The 24,178-nt window shown below is 30.8% G+C and overlaps 1 protein-coding gene across 1 annotated transcript in view; it reads right to left on the bottom strand.

The window, feature by feature from the left end:
* Positions 1–8,361: 8,361 nt before the first annotated feature.
* LOC106686706 (uncharacterized) overlaps positions 8,362–24,178 on the bottom strand; it is a gene marked incomplete in the record, with an annotated part of 40,910 nt that continues 25,093 nt past the window's right edge. The window contains 2 exon segments of the mRNA XM_067053107.1: positions 8,362–8,420; positions 17,883–17,977. Of these exon segments, the coding sequence (XP_066909208.1) occupies positions 8,418–8,420; positions 17,883–17,977 (98 nt within the window).

Here is a 24,178-nt window from a genome sequence, read left to right as displayed (position 1 = left end):
AATAAAGACTTTAAGTAATAGTATCTAAACAAATTTAAAATTATATTTATACTTTTAAGTATCAACGCGGAAGAACAGAATTTTACCTTATATATTTGAAAATATTCATTTTTTTTTCTTTTTTATTATATTCAGTAAAAAAAAAAAAAATATTTCTTTATTCGGTTAGGTACTTGCATCTTTAATTAAACCAGCTTAAAATACAGTAAATGTAATTGTTTTTTTATTATTTAAGTGCAGTAAGTATATTTAGTATCTGCAAATTACTTAAGCACTTTATTTTCAGTTAGTTCCTGCATTCTTACTTACTAAGCTAGGTAGTATCTAATAATCTTTATTTTTTATTTATATATTAATTTTAATTTTTTTCCTGGTTAATTTTCTTTTAATATTTTAACCTTTTGACCCTCACACTGAAATCAATGAGGAACACATTAAATCAATATATTTTTAATGCTTAGTTAAATAAAGAAGACTTCAATTGCGCTATATTAAAAAACTTTTTCAATTTTTATTTTTTGCTTAATAAGAACAAAATACTTTTAAAAAAGTCATTTTTAGGTTTTCATATCACTGATCGTAAAAACTAAGTACTTGCATCTTTAATTTATATTGATCAAAATTGTACAGTGTAATCTCCGGTAATCCGAACACTCTAGTTATTCGAACTGGCTTTAAAAAAATAAATAAACAAAGGATTTTTTTTTCAAAAAACTTATCAAGCATTAAAATTTTTGTTTTTAAATAAAAGTTCATATGTGTAAAGGAATGTTATTGCAATCATCTTGAAATTCGAAAGTAGAAATTTTCACACAGTTTCGATATCGGTTAATTTAATTTGTTAACGCCATAATATAATTACGCTGTAAATAATTTTAAATAGTATTTTTAGTATTTAGTTTTATAGTTTTAGTTATATAGTTTTATTAGTATTTAATTTAGTTACATTTATTTTTATTTGTATTGTTTTAATTTATTTAGTTGTTTGAAAAGAAGAATGTGTGAAGAATTTTTCTAATAATGAGTAATAGAGACAGTTGCTAGGGGTGATCATTGTTGCGTCACCTAGCTACGGACCGACCATCTTAGTTTGTTAGAGCAGTTGCGACTAATTAGTGGCCCTGATAGCGTCCTCAGCAGCCCTGTCTGCGTTTATAGTGTTATAGATTGGACATTTATGAAGTGTTTTAGTCGTTATTACAGGTCGAAACCAGACCTTTTCTGCGTTTGTGGCCATAGATCAGTCGCCCCGTCGACATCGTCGCCCATGTACACTCGCCCAGTCGAGTAGCCAACTTACAGTCGCCCAGTCGCTGTACTTGTTACCTGACCTTTCTGGATGAGATCTTCGGAGCGGTTTGCTGTGTGGGCCCACCTACGTTAAGAACAGAACGTCGTCCCCGACCTTTTCGGTACGAACTGCAAGACCCCGACCCATCGGAGTTCATCAGTTGTAATTAGCCATTTTTTTTTGTAATTTGTTCTCAAAAGGTTTCTTTGTTTTCAATTTAATTTATGTATAATTTATGTCTTTTAAGTTAATTTACGAATAAATGTTTTGTCCGAGCCAGTGTTTATTTTTTTTAGTTAAGCTTTCCAACAAGGAGACTATGTCGATTTGAGGTGGCTTAACATTAATTTGATTTTTTTAGTTAAGCTTTCCAACAAGGAGACTATGTCGATTTGAGGTGGCTTAACATAATTCGTATGGAAGTGTTCATAATATAATTTATTGGAACTAGAAATACTATATGATATCTATTGTATAAACTATTTGATTCAGTAAAACTAATTTAATTAATATTGGAAGAAGATAGTTTACCGTATGAATTAGATTGCAGGAAGAAAGTCCGGGTGGTGGTCAATAAAGGTATCAAAATAGTAAAATAAAACTATTTATTGTTAACAAACGTTTTGCACAACTTTTCAGGGCTTCGTGAGGGCTGTCTGATAGAATGTCTGCTCATTCGGTTCTGTCATCTCTTCTTCAACCAGACAGCCCTCACGAAGCCCTGAAAAGTTGTGCGAAACGTTCGTTAACAATAAATAGTTTTCTTTTACTATTTTGATACCTTTATTGACCACCACCCGGACTTTCTTCCTGCAATCTAATTTAATTAATATTGGAAGAAGATAGTTGACCGTATGAATTAGATTGCAGGAAGAAAGTCCGGGTGGCGGTCAATAAAGGTATCAAAATAGTAAAAGAAAACTATTTATCGTTAACGAACGTTTCGCACAACTTTTCAGGGCTTCGTCAGGGCTGTCTGATAGAATGTCTTCTCATTCGGTTCTGTCATCTCTTCTTCAACCAGACAGCCCTCACGAAGCCTTGCGAAGTGTCGCGAAACTCTGGTTAACAATATATAGTTATATTTTACTATTTTGATACCTTTATTGACCACCACCCGGACTTTCTTCCTGCAATCTAATTTAATTAATATTGGAAGAAGATAGTTGACCGTGTGAATTAGATTGCAGGAAGAAAGTCCGGATGGCGGTCAATCTAATTTAATTAATAGTAGAAATATGTATAGTACAAATTTTGATGGTGAACTTATTATTATTATTAATGATATTTTAAATAAATCTATACAATGAGTATTTTTTTTTATTTTATAATAATTTTTTTTTTCACTTGTAAATGAAACATCTTATAGTTCTAACAAATTAAATCATTAGTTAGCATTATTGGGGATGTAAACGAAAATATATTTTTTTTTTACAACTTTCAACTGTCAAATTTCCAATAAAATATGTAAAACAATTAAATAAATAAAAATTTTGTTTTGGTTTTTAAGATCCTCTACCTAGTCATTTCTGACATATGGGGGGGGGGGGAAGGGTTTATCTAGAGGTAACCAACCTCTTCGAACTATGGTGGGGATCAACCTTTCATTACGTGGGACCGCCAGAGCAGTGAAAAACCTAACACCCCAGGCCACATTCGAACCGGCGCCACCAAAGTTCCTAGGTGTCTCAACCACTTGAGCTACGGACGGCCTATTATTAAAAATTGTTATGCACACCTATATTGTTTTTTTACACCATTTTTCCTAATACTTTCTGTAATCCGAATACCCCTGTTTACGGAAGCCCCGTAAAACATATTCAAGGTCAGCTCAAAATGCTGCCATCTTGTGGGAGAAAAACAAGTAGCTAAGTACCCACAGTGCCAGTGAGGACACGTACCCCTTGAGACAGTGAACAGGTACCACATATGGAGAAGAACTAACCCATGGATGAACACACAGGCTACCTAGGGCAACTACATTTCGATAGTAGTCAGCTATCAATCATAGTAGAAGAGCCGGAAAAAAAAAGGGCAGTTATCTCACCGCAATTTTTGATTACTTTAATGAAAACTATTTAATTACTAGTCAAAATTGATGAGTCTGCCAAGTATAGGTAGGGGGAATAAAAAATGGTGGCTGTTTCAAAACTTTAAAAAAACATTAATTTTTCATTCGGAGCTCTAAATCTTAAAAACTACCAACAACACTAGAACATCTAAGATAACATTATTACTTATTCTTATATTATTACTTATTCTTATAACATTATATTAATGACTAGTCAAGATTGATGAGTCTGCCAAGTAATTTTTCATTCAGAGCTAAATATCTTGAAAACTACCAACAACACAAGAAAACCTATAAGAACGTCATTTAAAGAAGAGTAAATTTGCTAAAATATGATCCCTAATAGAGTTATTTACGTTAAATAGTTTTCGAGATATATCTTTTTAAAAAGCAACATTTCATAAAAATGTTGTATGGTACTTCCCATCAATGATCAGTAGTTAGTGAATTTATTTTGAGAAATCTATATCTCAGGAACTATCTGACGTACAGATGTCTATTAGCACTCAAATTAAAGCTAGTTTAATGAGCTATAAAGTAGTTTATGATGTTTATCTTCGTAGGAGTAATAGTTTACATGAAATTTGCTAAAATAAATTGATTTATAGTTGTTCCGACAAATTTTCATTTGCCAAATTTATATTCATATGTGAATATCATAAAAACTACTACTGTCTATTATTGTCAAAGCTAATAAAACGGGTGGGAATTTTATGATTTTATTACATATGTAATAAGAATGAATTGACCAACTTTATTGAAACTTGGTACACTTTTCCTCTTTAGTGCGGATTCAGTATTACAAATAAATTGGCTAATTCTAGATTAGTGTTCTATATGTATTTATTATTAGCCGAATACAATTTCTTAAATGGTTAACTAGCTACCAGCTTGACGAGTGTGAACTTCCACAATTTTTATAACTATTTGTTAGGGTACATCCCAATTTCATAAAAAAAAAAATAATAAAAAAAAAATAATAATGTTTCTGCGTTTTCAATGACATTATCATTTACTGTAGTATGTAAGTAATTAGAAAAATTAAATATTACTGTTCTTTAATAAATTAAGATAAAAAATAAATAGAGTAAAAATGTCGGTAATACGAACTAATCACTGCAGTCTGAGAGGAATCAAAATTTGCAATGATTGAATTTTCATATAAAAAATTGGTTGTGGATTTGACTGGAGTGGACTGAACAAAATGAGACAAGTTTAATAATGATGTGTTCCTATTCTGCATGATTTAGACAATAGATATATGGTTTGACCAAAAAGGTTACAATGTTAATATTAGTTAGGTTAGTTCAATTAATTTTGATTATGGAATACATTAATGAATGATGTTACAGTTTACTTGCTGGTTGGCTACTGATATAGAGCTTCTGTAGATCTTGGAGGTTACCTCTTGTTCTGTTTTCAGTTTTCTCATCCTGTTTCTGTTCGAAGCCTGGCTGTGTTGATCAAACTATTCACTCATCCAGATAGTACATGAGCCCAAGAGGAGGGAAAAGGGAGTTATCTCACCCCAATTTTTGATTATTTCAATGAAGCTATAATTGTAATACTGAATCCGCACTAAAGAGGAAAATTGTACCAAGTTTCAATAAAGTTGGTCAATTAATTCTTATTACATATGTAATAAAATCATAAAATGCTCACCCATTTTATTAGCTTTGACAATAATTTTATTGAAAGTTAGAGCAAAAGAAAGTTTTTAAAATGATCTTTTTATGCACTACAGGAAAAGATAAAAGGCCATGACCTGAATATCCGATGAGACAGGGATTTCATTGTATCGTTAAGAAGTTTTTTTTTTATCGGACAGAGGTCTGTAGCATCTGTAGCCCTGTGTGCTGGACCATGTCACTGAGCCAATCAGAGTTTTTTATTTTTTGTTCCTTTATCCAATCCTGTTTGCAGGTCACTGATTAACTTGTCAATAGGGTCCGGGTTCAAGCCCAGCTGACGGGAGGGGACCTTTCTAAAACGCCCATGGATTTTTTTAATCCTCCCCACCCCCATCTAGTCGCACATTTTAATATACGCTATGAAATCAATAGTCTATTATTTTCAATAAACAACCTTCATAACCAACCAAAATGTTTTTGTTTTTTATTATTTATTTATTGTAATTTACAACTGTACAAAATAATACAACAGGTAAATATGTAGTATGTTTCATATACACTTGAAAATCTTGGGAAGGAACCACCCATTGGTGGTACTTCAAACATTAATTTAAACTAGAAGGTCCCGTGGCCATCTTCTTTTCAGACGCCTCGGAGGATTATCAGGGATTGTTAAGGATGAAAGATTAAGAATTAATGGGTTAGGATGGTTAAGGAGTTTGGAATAAAAAGACGCATATCTGTTTTGGGTCAAATCTGCAACGAATGGGATGTTAAGGTCTTTAAGAATGAGTTTATTTGTGACGTAATAAGGAGCATCAACGATTTTACGTAGGATTTCCAACCAAAATGTAAATTAACTTTCTATCACAATTTTAGATTTACGTTTCGAGATATTTGTTATCCAAAAATCGAATAAAATCGATTCGTCCGGACATTGGGAGAGAGGGTATTTGGACCAAAAAGCTGACAAAAACTATTTAGGGCCGTCCGTAGCTCAAATGGTCAGGCCTAGGTCTATCGTACTGAAATCTGCAGGCGGAGTCGGTTCGAATCCGGCCTGGGGGCGTAAACTTTTTTCATTAAATGGTGGTCCCACAAAATTAAAAACACAAACCCCAACCATGGTCAGATTAGGTTAGTCACTTGTACATAACTAGGTAAACATCACCTTCGCTGCTTATTCCCTTAAAAAAATATATTTATCGACCTTTATATGTCTTCGGAAAACGTAATAAACGGAAACCGTAAGTCATTAAATCATTGAATACAAATAAAATATTTGATTTTGCTGATAAAAACAATTTAGCTAAGGAGGAAAATATGCATACATATTAATTTCGCAACACATTAAAGATGCGTTATTAACTGGAAGCAAAGATTTTTATGGGACCAATTTTAGAAAAGATACAATTTTTTCTTGTGCACATGGATTGATTAAATAATTTTTGTTGTAAAAATTTAACCTCTGAGGCTAAAACCATGTCTCGCCAAATGGTCTGTGTGTTTAATCAAAATTCAAAATTTAAATTACAAATTTATGGGGATAATATGACGGGCGAGAGAGCAACGTATTCAATAAAATCGACTAACCGGAAATACCACTTTATAGAATCGATTTTTTACATTTTTACGATTTTCCTAGAAAGGGCTAAAACGATTTTGAATAAATTTGGTACACTCTACTACATCAATCATGTACACTGTACACATTCATCCATATAGCCTGCTCTGCAAGTACATTCATATACACTCTACATCATCATCTATATGCATCCATATACACAGCTCTACAAGCACATTCATATACACTCTACTACATCAATCATATGCACACTACTCAATCTACACATTCATCCATATACACTGCGCTACAAGCACACTCATATACACTCCACTACATCATTCATATGTACACTGCACATTAATCCATATACACTGCTCTACAAGCATATTCATATACACTCTACTACATCATCTATATACACAGTTCTACAAGCATATTCATATATACTCCACATCATCCATATGCAATCCATACATTCACCCATATACACTATTCAACACACTCATTAATACGTACTCTTCACATTTTTTTATATATACTATAATATAAACTATAAAACGGCGTCAAACCAACCACTCCCACCCTCCATGGTACCCTTATTTATCTGAATTTTCAAACAGAAAATTATAGCGAGTAGGTTGGTTGATGTACGACATGTCACAATCTCACAAGAGGAGAACACAAAAAAAGGCAACCCTTGTTGAAAAAAGGCAACAACATCAATTTAGTTGTTTTGTTCTAGTTCAATATGTAATTCCCACATCTGCATTATATTTATATTTATTTATTTTTATTATCCATATACTTTTAATTCTTGTTATCTATTGCATAAAATAATTAGTAACTTTCTCTAATTGCATCGTTTTAGTTATTGTTTTATATACTTTATTTTATTTGTTTCTGTTAATTTTTCTTTCAATATTTTTTGTATAGTACTATAACACACCCAATGTTAACACCACATTACATACATATAGTATGCGGTTTTACATGGAGTATGTATACTTTTTTTTTTAAAATAAACTCCTCCTGTATAGGGTTACTATGAAAGAGAAAAAAAATACACTAATCTACATATTCATTCATCTACACTCTACTACATCATTCATATACACTTTATACATTTATGTCCATAACTCCACACATTCATCAATATACACTCTATACCTTACCTTTCTACTACTGACTGGGTATGATCCTGGCATGCTCACACAACCACTGTGAGTTATATTACTTCTTTATAGACAACTGAACTCTATAGTTCACAGAGATTAAAAATATACTTTAATAAGAGTAACAATAATCTGTATAAATAAATAGTGCTTGAAGTAGTTAATTCAGAGGCTTCTTTTCTTAGCTAAATCGACTGCAGTTTAAGTCCATCCATTCAGCTTCTCTGGCAACGTCCACATATATCTTACAGAACGTTATTGCGAAACCCTCGCCAAGATTGGACCTCTTCATCGTTTAATACCATCATAAATATAATGGCTATAGTCGTAAAAAGGGCTTGAGTAAAGTTAGTCATCACGTCATAAAATTAAGCCTTTATGGCTCGATCTTTTTTCAAGGCGAGAGTTGTTCACTAAGTGTTATCTAGCCGTTGGTATCACGATATTTTTTAAGTTGATTTAATATCATAGACAATTTTATCAATTAATTCATTAACTAATTTTTATGTTATAACTAAATAAATTATACAACTACTCTATAAATAAAAAAATGTATATATTATATATTCAGTTTGTGTGAGTTTATACACTAGTACACCAATAAAAAAGTAAGAAAATAATATACAACGTGCTGATAAAAATCTTTACTTTATTGATGTTCCAAAACCACCACCAGCACAACGCCTCACTAAAAAACAAAATTCGAAACATCAAAAAACACTTATTAAATAATTATTAATTTATTAAATATTCGTTTTATCTTATGTATCTAAGAGACGGTTATTATTTTACCTCAGGAAGGGAAAACGCATGGACTAATAAAAAAAAATTTCATCTATAGTTATGTGGCATAAGATTTTAAACTTCATAGGAAGAGGGAGAGATGAATTTCCTGACTAACATTCCAAAGAAGAAGATATGAGAAAACATATCGAAAAGGGTTATATTCACCTATCCCATTTAACAAATGTTTTGTTATCGATTTCAGCCGGTCTCGCTCACTTGGAAATGAAATAATTTGCAAACAAATGTTTTATATGGGGTTGCTATAAACCTACTCTCCTTCTAAGCAAAAATGACGCTAAAGGATGATTCGACTACGCCCCTTACGTTGAAGTTATTAGGGATTTCGCACATTAATTATCTGAAAAATTGTTCATTTAATCGTAAATGTGAAGAGAAAGGATGTTGTAGGAAATGTTCTTCCCAATAATTTAATATATCTAAAAAGAAAATCCATTAAGTCGTTCTCTGTTCAGTTCAGACTCATTGCAATGTGTAATTAAGGATTAATTACACATAAATATGAATTAAGGATAACAAAATATATTTACTATTCTAAAAAGCAAATAGTAAATATAAAATTTAACTAACTTTGTAAATTTTACAATTAATGTATTCTAGAAACAATCATTAAAACATATTTCTTTTGAGGGAAAAATTAAAATATAAAGTTTGATACAAATAAATAATTATCTCAGATAAAATAGAGAAAGATGTATTTTTTTTAAAATATATTTTTTATAATATTCAATACTGACAAGAGTATTAATAATAATTAAAAAAAACAAAATCAACAACAAAATGTTAGCACGTTTTGAGTAACACTTAACCTTTTTTTTTTTTAATTCCCCTGCCTATCTATTCCTGGCATGCAGGACAGCAACTCTTAATTATTAACTGTCAAATATGACGTACCAGATACCACGCCTACGAAAGAAATGGACCCCTCCTTCTGGCTTCGCCTGGAATGGTCCAGGATTCAGCTAAGCTAATTAAGACAAAACCTCTGATTGTTTTTATTTACTTAAAGTAATAAAAATGAAAAATAGGAATATTGGGGATACAATCATAACAAAAAAGTAATCATAATAGAAAACAGTGAATCTACTAAATTGATTTAATTTATCTTAATAATTTATTTATTGTTATTTACAACTGTATACAAATATATACAAGTAAATTTGCTGTAGATGACATAGTGACATGATACAAACATGTGGAGAATCTACCTATCTTTAAATAATTACGTTTTTAAGATTGCATCAAACTGTCATTTGATTGACATAGAGTACTTGTGGGAGACTGTAACACCTATAGGACTAGAATCTGTCCTTCGTTGTTTAAAACTTTGGGGCCTAGTAATCTCTTCGGTCTAGTAATTTTACCTTATCTTTATAGTACAAGAGCCCAAGAGAGTTAAAAGTCAGTTATCTCGCCCCAATTTTTGATTAATTTAATTAAAACTATGTATAATTCCAAGTCAAAATTGATGAGTCTGCGAGGTTTACGGAGGGGGAATAAAAAATGGCGGCTGTTTCAAAAAGTTATAAATAATTAATTTTTCATTCAGAGCTCTATATCTTTAAAACTGCCAACAACACTAGAAAATCTAAGAGAACATCATTTAAAGTATAGATTGATTTATAGTTGTCCGGACAAATTTCGCCAAATTTATATTCGTATGCGAATATCATAAAAACTACTACCCCTACGAAGATACATGTTATTTACTACTTTATAGTAAGTTAAATTTCCTTTATTTTGAGTGCTATTATGGGTCTAGAGATATATGTTTCAAAAATCAAACATTTTTATACGAACAACTAGAAATTAACAGTTTGTGTATTATTTTGTCAAATATCATAAAAACCACTACTCCTACAAAATTAAACGTTATAAACTATTTTATAGTAAATTTAACTGGCTTTAATTTGAGCGCTGGTAGACATCTGTACGGCCTATGGTTTCTGAAATAAGGTTTTTCATAAATCAAACTTATCGTCCGAACAACTATAAATCAATTTATTTTAGAAACTATCATGAAAACTACTATTCTTACGAAGGTAAAGATCATAACTACGTTATAGTGCGTTACACTAGCTTTAATGTGAGTGCTAATAGACATTTATTCGTCACATAGGTCTTGATATATAGATTTCTCAAAATAAATTAACTAACTGCTTATCTTTCAGTACATTTTTATGAAATGTTTCTTTTTAAAAAGCTATATCTCGAGAACTATTGGACGTAAATAACTCTATTAGGACTAATATTTCAGCAAATTTACTCTTCTTTAAATAATGTTCTTTTAGATTTTCTAGTGCTGTTGATACTTTTCAAGATATTTAGCTCTGAATGAAAATTTAATGTTTCTTGAGGTTTCGAAACAACAGCCATTTTTTATCCCCCCTACCTTTACTTGGCAGACTCATCAATTTTTACTAGTAATTATACATAGTTTTCATTACAGTAATTAATAATTTGGGTGATATCACTGCCTTTTTTTCTCTTGTACTATATATTACGTTTTGTAGACAACTCGGATTAGGGCGGAGGAATGTAGGTACCATTCCCCTCTTTTTTAAATATTTTATTTATGGGAGATGTGTACTCTTTTGGATGTTTTTATTTTTTTTTTTTTTTTAATGTAGATCTTATGTTGTTTTTTTTCAATTACTACTAGTATTAGATTCAATTAGTACTGAATTAGAGGAATGTTAACGGGTAAGTTATTTATTGCTGTTCAAGAGCATCAAGGCTTTGGATTTTTATGCCAATTAACAACGATATTCGATTCTAATGCCAACTAAATCTCGTAAAGTTAAACTTGGTTTAAACCTAAAACCAGGTGATTCGAACGAACACCATAATTCCACCTACCTCTCCGTTACATTATGATTATATTATTTTATAACATATAGAATGTTATTATTTATATTTATAACATATAGACTACTATTTTTTCTAAACCTTAAATTTATAATTATTATAATGAGTTTAATCAAACTCCAGAAACACCATCAGATATATATTATTTAATTCCAAGTAAACAAGAATATGAATACTACAGCATATAACTTGCTTCACATGCAGCGTGCTCTAGTTGTAAAATCAATAAGCGTTCCCTTTAATGCTCAAAGGAAATTTCCATGCAAATTCGAAATTTACATACTAGTTGAGGGAGAGAGATAGAATACAAAGCATTGGCTTCCGAAAAAAATCTCTTCCAAAAAAAAACACAGAAACAAACAAACAAAATTTCAATGAACTAATTGTTGCTCGATTAAATTTTAAGTGTTATGTCGATTATAACTTAAATTAAATAAGAATATAAAATAATTAAAACTAGTTTTTAGCCGTAGCTTCATGCGTAAATATTTTATTTCAATTTTTTTGTATTAAAAAAAAAAAGATTAAAACATATTTAATTGCATAACTTTTTTAGCTTTGGTATAAAAATTCCAAAAAAATTAGTATTTTTTACCCTAACTTCATAAATGGCCAAGATAGGGACATAAGGAAACTATTCAATCATATGTTAATGTAAAATTTGAAAGATTTTTTGATAAATCAGTGACTTTAGGGCTAAAACTAAAGAAAAAAATAATATCCACAGAGAAAAATGAACGTGGGTGTTTTTTTTTTTTTTTTTGTTCTTTGTTATAATGCTTTCATATTACTTTATGATTTTCCTCCTACGTTTTACCCCACTTTGCAGTGAAGGGCTTCATCAGAACTAAATGGGAACAAAGTTTCTAAAATATGATATGAAAATTAGTTTAATTTATATTAACACATGTTTTAAATAATTTAATTTATAATAAGTGGTGACATTATAATTAACAAGTGCCCTTATCCTATTCTAACCTTCGAGAATGCAGTGTAATGGAGAGAGTAAGCTGGTGGCAAAAGTGAAGCCAAGTATGCAGGCTATATGATGGACCCAGGGGCGTGGCAGAGGAATAGGAAAAGAGTAGGAGCCAATTATTCGTTGCTTCCTGTTTCAGTTAAGATGAAAATTGTGGACATTTTTAAGCCCCAAAGACCGTGTTCTTTTTGGAATACTCTTTGGTTTGAAAATGAGTAGGGTAATCCCATCCTCCTGATTCTAACCTTGGTATAAGGGATAAATTAGATAAGTGCCATTACAGTACTAAAGGCTCAGTGGTTAAGCACAGTCTTAACAATTTGATGTCTATTGGCGGTGCCGGTTCGAATTCTGTCTCGGGTGTTGACTTTTTTCATTTAGTGGCTGTCCCAAAAAGTAAAAAAACTTTGGCTCACAACCATGGTTCACTGCCTGTAGGACTCCACCGGGAGCCTTGGCCGAAAAACAAATAAAGATACAATACTAAAGATTACTTGACTATATTAAAGATAAATATTAGCGCCAAGTAATAAAATCTATTCTAAACAAATTCCAAGTACTTGGGAAGTACTGTTTCTTCATCAACGGTGATTGGAGGTGGTGTTATGATACTTTTTATTTTATGACTCTCTTTCTGGTCATTTCAGACATACATATACAGAGAAGGGGGTAGAGTTAACTACAGGTAACCAACCTATTCTAATTATAGTGGGGTTGAAGTTTTCATTTCTTGGGTCCAACACAGAAATGAAAAGAAAATCGGTCCTCCAGGCCGGATTCGAAACGGCACCGCTGGAGTCATGAAGCAGTCACTTAACTCACTCAGCCCTGTGTTATTAATACCAACGACAGGTTTAATTCCCAGCTCAACAAAGGGCCAGTTAAACACTTTAAATGGGTTGAATGTGCCCCAGGAAGGTATTCGTACCTTACGGTCAATCCGTGGCTGGTACAACAGAAATAATTCACCACAGCCAGAATTGGACCCAACCCCGCTAATCAATCCATAATAATATATAATAACGAATATTCATTAATCCATGGTTCATTGACATATAAAATAATTATACACAAATGATCAGTTACACAAGTAGATTTAACATGCAGTAATTTAGATTTCGTATTTCTCCTAATATTTACAAAACAGAAAAACGGATCACGTGGAAAATATTAGTTTCATTCCAATATTAATATTAAAATGTAAACATTTATTTTGCTAAATAAATAAACAGCGCTCCGTTTTATGATTAATAAATATTTTGGATACGAAAAAGATATTGGTTCAGAACAATTATCAAAGTAAATAGTTGAACAGCATCCGACAAATGGAAAAAGAGAAGAAATTTTTTTAATAATTTCTTTATTACTCTCCTGTGTTTTCAGTTATAAATCATGGATATGTATGTGAGTCTGGGATATATGTGTGTAGGAGCGGGTAGCTCAGTGGTAAGGCACTGTGCAACTGACTCCAAGGACTTAGGTTCGAATTCGGCTGTGGGAAGCAATTATTCTGTCACTGTAACCGTGAGTCAGTCTAGTGAGTTCTGGAGCCACCACCCAGCCTCATGAAGTGGACACTCTTAATTAGGAAAAACCCCCTGGGTGAACTTTATGGGTTGTGGTGGTACATATTTAATTTTTATTTTTAAATATATATCTTGTCTTGTGCATAAAAACTTCTGTGAAAAATTATTAAAACTTCAATTATTCTTTGTTTATCACATTTTAAATAATCTTATCACAGATATATTAATTATATTGACAAGAATGTATAATTTGATGATCAATAATTGAACAAGTGTTTTAACACAAGGTAATTATTAAATTATATCTTGTAGTATTTTGTCTAATTCTCAATTAAATACAAAAAAGATAACATTATGTATTCAAAAGATTGATATAAATTTTAATATATATAATTTTTTTAATATAGTGATATAGAATAATAAAAAAAAAGAAGATAGTTATTATTTTGAAAAATTATTTCTATTTTTAAAAACGTTATGATGGTTGACAATTTTTAAATTTATAATTCCAGGAATCAGGTTTGAAAATGAACTAAAATTGCCAGACATTATCGTCCAATGAATAAATAAAGAATAATTGAAGTTTTAAGTCCTCTTATAAATTCTATATTTATCAATCCTATTATTGACATTACTTTATTTTATTTTTCCCTTCGACCTTTTCTCAAATTAACTTTTTTTTTTGTTATTGGAAGGCAATTATTTATTTTAAATCTATAAATGTCATTGTTTTTGTTATTAACTTTTCTTTTTCTCTCTTCTCAAGAATTATTTTTATCTTTTTTTTTTTTAAATTTATTAACGTTGTATATAGTCAGGAGTGTCCTTTGAACGAGACTACACCCTCCCCCCCCCCATAATCAACTGTTAAAAAAAACTAACAGTTATATTTACCATTTAAGGCGCACCATTTGGTACTAAATAAAAACATGTGATATGATATAAAGTTTTAAGGATATATAATTTTTCATAGTAGTTGTTATATAGAAGAATATAAAATAGTGTACACTATTAGTTTGAAAATAAATAAATGAGTTAGCTCACACTGACTAAATTTTAATTCTCTAAAAATTAAACTAAAAATAATTTCCTAAAATTCCGTGAAGTCGATTCATTTAGCGATTCTTAATCATTCAGTTACGATTTTTTTTTAGTTATCAATTTCTCGTTTAATGACATATTACATTATTATCCATTTACATCGAGAATCATTATAGGATGAAAAACCTTGTTTCAAAATCCATGTTAGATAGACAAAGCTACATAATCGGTTGGTAGATTGCGAATTTATTATAGTGTTTGTGTTCGGGAACTTTGAGTAATGAGTTTTGTATTGCGTGGGGCATGTAGGTCCCATTTTATCGTGATTAGTGTATTGGGGATGTATTTGGTCGGTAGGTGTATCGCTCGATATTCATCGAGATGTATTTGTTATGTATACGGTCTCTAGTAGAATAACTAAATGTCATTTAATTAGTGCCTGTAAGTAGTATTTAGTAGAATTATGTTATACATTAATTAACTCTTAGAAAATATTATGTATTATACTATTTTCATTGACCAGTCAAAAAATATTTATTCCCGTCAAATATAAATAAATTATTTTCATATAAGACCTTGTTTGATACTTTACTGAAAAACTAACCGATTCATTTCTATGCTACAATAAAAAACCTTGGAGTCACCTTTGACCAACACCTCTCCTGGAATACTTCCCAAATCACACGCAAATCCATAACTGTACTCAAACAATTCCTAAGATTCCGTAATTCCATTCCTCAGAACACTCGTCAGCTCCTAGTTTCTTCTCTCGTCTTCTTCCCTATGACTACGGTTCCTTGGTCTATGGATGGCTATCTGCCGGTCTTGAGTTGAGACTGAAGAGACTTATGAATTGCTTCGTAAGATTTATCTTTGGACTTCCCAGGCGCTCTCAAGTCTCCCGCTGGTATACCGAGTTGAAGTGGCTCTATTCAACTTCCCGAAGGCAGTACCTCCTTGATGTTTTCCTATTCCAAGTTATTAAAATAAAAAAAACCTACACATATTCTTGATCTCCTCACTATTCGTTCATCTATCCACTCATTAAACACCAGATTGCAAGCGATTGATTTATATATGCCCTCCTATAGAACCACCTTCTTCAGCAAATCCTTCACCATACGTGCAACCTCCTTTTGGAATTCTATTCCCATCTCCATTCGCTAATCCTCATCCATTCTTTTCTTTAAACAAAACCCATCCCTTCACTTAGAGCCAAACCTCCGCATCATTGTAAATAATATAATTAAGCATATATTGAATAACATTATAAACAGTAGTTAAGCCAACTGTTAAATGCTTGCCAGGAAAAAATCATAATACATAAACCATGCATTTGTTCTTAGGGGACATATGTCCCAGAAAAAAATTATTTTTCAAAATCATAAAATATGAAGGTTGAAAATCCCCCATCCTACCATAGTTTTAATAGTGGTGACATGGTAACGTATCCTAACATTATTTATGTATTTATTTATTGTAATAAGTACATCTAATATGGTCCGACAAAAGCCAACATCTATCGCCCGGTGCCAAAATAACTTACTGAAATCATAGTCATAAATGCAATTTATATGTTACATTTTAGACTAATAAAGCTATAGGGCAGTACCAGTTATTACCCATCAATAAAAAAATTATTGAAATAACTTATGAAGTGAATAATAATGACACAAATTTACAATTAATTAATTAGGTTAATTTGTGCCAGTTTTTTAGATTTTTCTTCTGACGTTTTAACGAATTTAGTACCGCAAGATGGGTACTTATTTCAGATATCTATTACGGAAATATAATTTTTTTTTTTTTAATTACGTTCCGCCCACTAAGGACAAAGTGAATATCATTGGTTAGGCTTCTTTGGGAGTCTCGATTTTCTTTTTTCCATCGCATTTTCATGATTCTCGACTCCCTTTCTTTTCTTTCTTCGGACCACTTCGTACCCCTCTTTTTTCCTCTTCCAATAAAGGCGAATTTTTTCAGAGTTTTCCTGTATGTGTCTCTATCTAGAAAGTCGGTGTCTGAAACTTTAAGGTTTTTTAATTCTTCTCTTATTTGACTCGTGTTTCCTCCCATGCTTTTGTAGCTAAAAAAATTGTAAAAGATCTTTTTGTTCAATCTTTCCTCCTACACCCTTTTATGTGCCCAATAATATATTATAAATATATAAATATTAAAATCGAAGTTGTTGGTAGAAGTAATTTTTACTTGGGAAAATCTAATCCAGTCTTTTCTTCTTCCTTTTTTTTTTTTTAATGTAATGCAACCCACATCAATATGTTCGAATATGTACAGCATGTTCAGTCAAGACAAGAAATATACATATATTATTATTAATTATTAATTAGAATAGAAAAACAACTTAAAAGAGAGTTAAAGTTGGAATGAAGGCTTCTGTATGGAAATTAAAAAATATATTGCTAAATATAATCAAATTCCTTTATCGTTGTTGATATCATATTGTTATATTTTTTTTTTATGTGAGGCTAATGTCGTTAAGTAAATATTTTAAATGAAATGAGATTTCAGTGGTAACAATAATGCAGCTTATCACAATTTAAATAAGTAAACTCTTACTTTGAAGCATGTTATTTTTTTTTATAGAATAGTTTATTATGAAAACATTAAAACATTGTTGATAATATTGTATTTTTATATATGACAAGTATTTTTATTGTTTTTATTAATACGCCAGTTTTATTTATGAGATCATCCCGACATCGTTTTATTCAGAAACTTAGAAATAGCTTGAGAGTTAAGTGAGAACTAAGCATAAATACAAATCTAGCAAAAGGATAGAAGTGACGCATAGTTTAATACCACTACAGATGGTATACTATATATATTTATACTATAATAAAGAGCGGACGCTGCATCAAGACGAACTGGTCCTAAAATAATAATATTATGATGATTAAAATTATTTTCTTACATTTGAACTGAAGCAAGACCGAAGTTCCCTCTCACAATTTTCGGAAGCCCAGCCCATTCCGATACCAGCACCGATAATAGTAGGCCACTTCCTTTCTGCAAATAAAATTATGTAATAAACATTTTTTTTTGTTATATTATTGCTATGTCTACATGGAACATGAAACATGATGAGTGCCCGAACTCCCAAGTTTACCAATATCCATTATAAACCTTTTCGTATTTAAAATCTACAATCTGAATACTTAATAGAAAATAAGTGGCCCTTTTAATTTCAAGAATCAAATTATAATTAGTTAGCAATTTGGATATTAAAAAAAAAAAAAAGTGTCAGTCCCGAGTTCGCTTAAAGTGGAAATTGAAAGTAAGTGCAATTTTGAGTATTATGTTCCAGAAGGGAAGAGGAAAACTCAGGACACCAACATGTCGCTTTCAGATTTAACTCTCTAAAGATCGAAACGGAGTCAAAATTGCTGCAGAGAAAAATAAAAAAAGGTATTCATTTTTTTTTTTTTTTTTTTTTTAAATATATATTTCTACTCACCCAGGAAAATGGAAATGTCAACATTTCTTCATGTATAATTTTTTGTAAAGAAAGTTCTATATATTTTTTGTAATTAAGTCTCAGCTATCTAAGTTTGAAAGAAGTTTTAGGAAAGTTTTTTATACATTTGCGTGATATAAGTGCGACTAATGAATAAAATTTAGAAGGAGTCAACAAAGAACTACGAGTGTAATGTCAATTAAAAGTTGAATCAATAAAATTTTAGGATCCACCTGCCCTTAACTAATATCAATAGAATATTAATGAATAAAATAGTAATAATGTTTTTTTTTCTTTCGTCAACTCAAGATTCCTATTGAAGTCCTATACTGCCAAAGCAGTAATAATTTTACTGTCAATGCTCTTGATGTTCTTGAAACTTTAAGTCGATAACATTAGCTTGAAGATCGAAGGACATGAATAAATAATAAATAAGGTTAAATAAATTTAAAATAAATAAATATCAAGTTGGTAGTGCCTGATAGCCTTGTCTCCCATTACCCTTTTAATTATAATGTATAATTAATTTTAATATTAATCAGTTGATTTATATTTTATTTTTATTAATAATAAAAATTATTATTGATTTTAGTTTTAATTATCTCTGATATTTAATAGAATTTATTTGTTTTTTAACATTTTTTATTTTTAAATTATACTCATTTCTTTATTTTAAGTTCACTACTACTATTACTGTTTTATTTTAATTAATTATATTTCTACATTTCCATTTATTTCTAACATCATTCTCTTATTACTATAATTTTAGTTTATTATTTTTTTTCATGCTGCAAGTTTTAAAATTGTATAATTCCATAAATTTAAATAACGCTTGTATAATAAATCGAGTATTTGTGACGGCCCACAGGAAAAGAGAAATATATGAAGAATGGAATAGAAAGGATAAAATAGAAACTATTAAGAAAAAATAATAATAATAATAAATTGTCAAAGGAACAAAAAAATTAATGTAACAAAAACATGTAATGTTATGTAGTTAAAACAAAAATATTGCATTGTGCTATAAATATTGTATTTATGTTAATTATATCATGTTATTTATTATACTATATCTAATAATACTGATTATTATGTTACATATAATAGAAACTGCCGAAGAACTTGCCGTTTTTCAATTTCAGGCGCTTTTTAAATATTGCTCGATTAAACCATCTTAAAGTTTTAAGCTAATATTTCAAAAGTGATATAGAACCGTCGCTCTCCAGGGGTATTAGTGGGGTGGGTCCGGCAGGGAAGGGTTGCCTTTTTTTTGTGTTAACATCTCCTCTTGTGAGATTGTGTCATGTCGTACATCGACCAACCTACTCGCTATAATTGTCTATATTAATTATACCATATTAGTTTTTATATTATATCAAGTAAAACTGATCATTAAGTTTATTATTATATCAAATCGATATATTTGGTCAGCATTGCCCATTAAACAAAGACTTTTATCTCATAGAAATATATAACTATTTTTTATAGTTTATAATAGCAGTTAGGTTTATTAATGAACTGCGTTAGTTAGCAACGCAATGTAATTGAGTAATAAAATCACTCAACTTTTATTTCCAGCTCTCTATCATAACGGGGATAAGAATAGTAGTTCCAAGAAGAGAACTTCAATTTATAACAATTATTTATAATTGGATTAATCTTTCTTCTTCGACTAAAAAGGTCTTTTCTCGATAATTTTATCGATTTTCTTTTATATAAAGAAATATTAACCATTTCTTGTTTAATATTCTACTAATATATTTCCGAATTTTTTTATACATTTTCCATCACAATTTCTGTATGCTGAAAATCGTTTTATTTTTTCCTAAAATACTTGTTGTGTATAATTGTTAACTATATCTATCCATCTAATATTCGTTCAGACAAGTAGACAACCGTTTGGTAATGTAGCATTATTAGTTGGATAGTTATTTCAATTTATGTTGTAGGACTCCAATGAATCTTTCCAAAATTATTTTATAATTCTTGTCACAGAGCTTTTGAGAGGGAATCTTTGGTTCTCTCTCCCTGGACAAAATTTTAAATTTTCTTTAACTAGTAGAAAAGAGGGATATTTTCAGTGGAATTACTAGGTAGTAATGCACCAGAAGGTAATAAAATCCATTTTGCTTTAAAAGTTGTCATTGTCATTGACAGTGAACAATTAGTATTTTATTCCTAATTTCCTAGACTCGGTCAATTACCAAAGCTAAGTGCCTAATTTGTTTTATAAGTAATTTTTCACGAATATAGAAGATCTAATATCATTATAACCTAAGTGTTCCAAAATAACACCAACCTAGACAAAAATACCTAAAAATCAAAGCCTCTCGCCACAAAAACAACGTAAATTTCTAGGGGGAGGAAAAATTTACATTTTAATCGCTTAATTTTTTTTAAATATTAAATAAATAACCCATTAGTTATTTTATGTCAAAATTAGTTACAACAAAAATATCTGATTCTCAAAAATTAGACAATGTTAAGGGAAAAAAATTCGTCAACAAAATATTTGTTAATAACTTATTTATAATTAAATAATCATTGGCTAGATATATGTGTATTCAATGTAATCAAATCTTACGTAATTATTTATTTTTTTGTCCTTGAACGATTTTCTCTATCCGGAAAGTGCCATTTTTTTTTTTTCAAAATTTACAGAATGCTATATTCTCAAAAATATTCATAGAACTGAATACTTGATGTTATTTGGAACAGAGGTATTTGAAATTGTCTACTTGCGGAAACGATTTCTCATCCACGCAGAACATGACATTAGGGTGGATCTCCCGGCTTGCAATCATATACTTTGTTTTATTTTTAATCACTTGCAAGCCGATTTCCTCTGCTTCTCTTATTAGAGTATTTGCGAGTTTTACTTACCATGTCATCTTAGTTAATTCCTAAAACCTCAATGTTGTCCACGTACGCTAGGATTTTATAATTAATAACTAGTAATTTCTATTTAATGAATTTATAATTTATTTATAATTACTACTATTTATTTTTAAATAATAAGAAATATTTACCGGCAAAACTAAGCTCTGTGAAAATCACTCTGGAATATTATTATCTTATACTTTCCATTCACTCATTTAATTGATTCACTTCACCAAGCCATTATATTACCCTTTTCATCTGATTCACCTATGATCAGCCAGCCCTAAATAACTTTTACTTTTACCTCCTTGGCTTCATATCATCAAGTATTTATTTATTTATAAATCCAACTGTATTGAAAATATATGCAATAAGTAAATTTGATGTTGGTTATACAATGTCGTGAAACAGACGTGTGGAGAATCTATCCATTGATAGAGCTCCAATAACATTTTTAAGGATCTCGATGCCATCTTTTTTTCAGACGCCTAGGAGGGTTATCAGGGTAATGAAGGAGAGGTAAGGTTAAAAACAATCGGGTTTGAGTGGCTAGGAAGTTTATCATGGAACTTTGAGGTCGTAATGGATGACTTGATTTGTGACTAAGTAAGGAGCATTAAGGATTTTGGATAGTAAAGGTTGGATACGAGAGAAATTTGATGGTTTAGTGGAGGAACAAAGGTCAACTCAAAAAGACTGTTTTTCTAGTAATTGTTGTAACAGTTCGAATCGACGAGTAATTTCTAGTCGTTTCATTTCATGAAATATTGACTTAAAAGATTCTGTAAAAATACTTACAAATTTTGCCAGTCTCTTTCATATTTTTCAGGGATTAGGAACCATTTATAATAAAAATACTTATATACCCATAATATCTTCAACAATTTTTCCTAATTAGTCGAATTAATTAATGAAGATTCTTATAATAACTCTTTATTCAAACATTAATACCTACAGTTTCGGTAAGATATTACCTAATCACAAAGTTTGGAAGTTTAATTAGCAAAATGGCCTCATTGAGAAGGTTGTCAGATTATCGTCTACTATTGACATTCAGAATAAAGTTACGTAAGCAGCCTAACGTAACGTTAAGATCCCGATTACGTTTGTCCTCCCTCCCTCCAGTTGCATAAGTATTTATTAAGGCGAATAATTCAGGATAATGTTTGCTATAGACAAGGGAATGTTCTATGCATCGATCTAGACTTTCTTCTGGTGCTGAAAAAAATAAATGCGTTTTCATTTTCTATTCTTGGACCAAGGATAGAATTAATATATAGGAAAACTTCTCTTAATGGACACCTCTAAATAACGGAAAATCCCTAACTGACAACTTTAATGTACATATTTAGCCATCCTCAGTGGGAACACCTTAAGTTTTTATCTCAGCACAATCTCTTGGCACCTCAGGGTCTAAAATTGTTCCTGTTTTGGGACAACGATAAAAGGAGCAGATACGTTGTTGTTTTTAATTGTAGGAAATTGTAAATTTGTCTCAGAAATTTCTGTCGGATTTCTTTGCTCGACTCCGAAAGCTAAGCTCACTTATTTATAACCTTTCTGAATGGATGTATACTTGAAGGAAATTTTGCTTAATTTACTATATATATATGTGAAATTAAAAAGAATGCGATAAATATGTTTTAGACATTAATTATCACAGAAATTAGTCATGTTCCTCCCGTGGAACATTATGCAGTCAATTATAAAACTTCAGATAAGGACCTGATAGCTGAGTGAGTTGAGGTCTTGGTTCAGAAGTTGGATTTGAATCCCACCTGGGGGAGTCAGAATTTATTTTGGGGTGGTTCCGAGAAACGAATCCTGATATTCCCACTCGGGGAGGAGTGAACAGAAAATAAAAAACCCTTAGTCACTTTTCTAAATTTTATTTTATATTTCATGTTATTATTTGTTTACTGCTCTCCATGGAAGCCATTCTTATCATATCTTTTAAACATCCTCTTTAAATGAGTATTAGTTGTTGTAAAGGGAAAGGGTCAATCTTTTTCTAATTTTTTCCATACCCTTAAGCTATGTATCGGTCTTTTGACAATCCTGGGTAGTATTAAGGTGTTTCGTCATCTGCCCCTATACCTGGTCAGGGTATCCTTCTGCGAACCTTTTAGCGTCCCCGGATATGAAAACATCTGTATTAATTTTGTCACATTACCAGAGGCCCCTGAGAAAATTATATTGGCTAACCTTTAAGTGTTCTAACAGAAAATAGGCTGTGACGAGGGACCAGAATCAAATTAACCAGGTGCAGGCACTTCCTGGACAAGTATAACTTTTTTTACACATCCTCGGCCCTGAGGAGGGGGACGCCTGCCTCGGGAGTCTTCGGACATCGATGACCAATGAGAGAAGAGATTTCAAAATAAGGTAACGCCCTAAAAAGGGAAGTGGTAGAAAAATGCGGGGAAAGCTAGAAGAGAGACGGACACTCAACTGGAAGGCTTAGACGGGTGAGGATTACAGTCAGGAGGCAGACATGGGAGATGCACTTCGACTAGACGAAGTCGTGAGAAGGGCTACGAAACCTGGGCATCCCTTATGAACGCACCTACGGCACTACATCCCACGACATCAGCAGCTATAAGTATAAATTAACTAATAAGTAATCCTGTTATAATTGATATTTTATGGCAACCTTTATCTGAATCATTTGAATCATTTTAATCATAATAACAAATTGTAAATAAATACTTAGTTTCTTTATGTAGTTTATATACTATTATATAACCCAATACACCACCTTTTATTATACTATATAATTAATGGTAAGAACATTTTATAAATATAAAGGTATTTAATTGGTAAACTGGTGAACACACAAACAGCCTTTGGAAAGGAATCCAATTATAATAATA

The sequence above is a fragment of the Halyomorpha halys genome, unplaced genomic scaffold (assembly GCF_000696795.3).
Source record: "Halyomorpha halys isolate HHAL.00 unplaced genomic scaffold, Hhal_1.1 Scaffold4.1, whole genome shotgun sequence".
In the NCBI taxonomy this organism is placed as follows: Eukaryota; Metazoa; Arthropoda; class Insecta; order Hemiptera; family Pentatomidae; genus Halyomorpha; species Halyomorpha halys.
The sequence above is the reverse complement of the archived record's forward strand: the minus strand, read 5'-3'. Positions and strand labels throughout refer to the sequence as shown.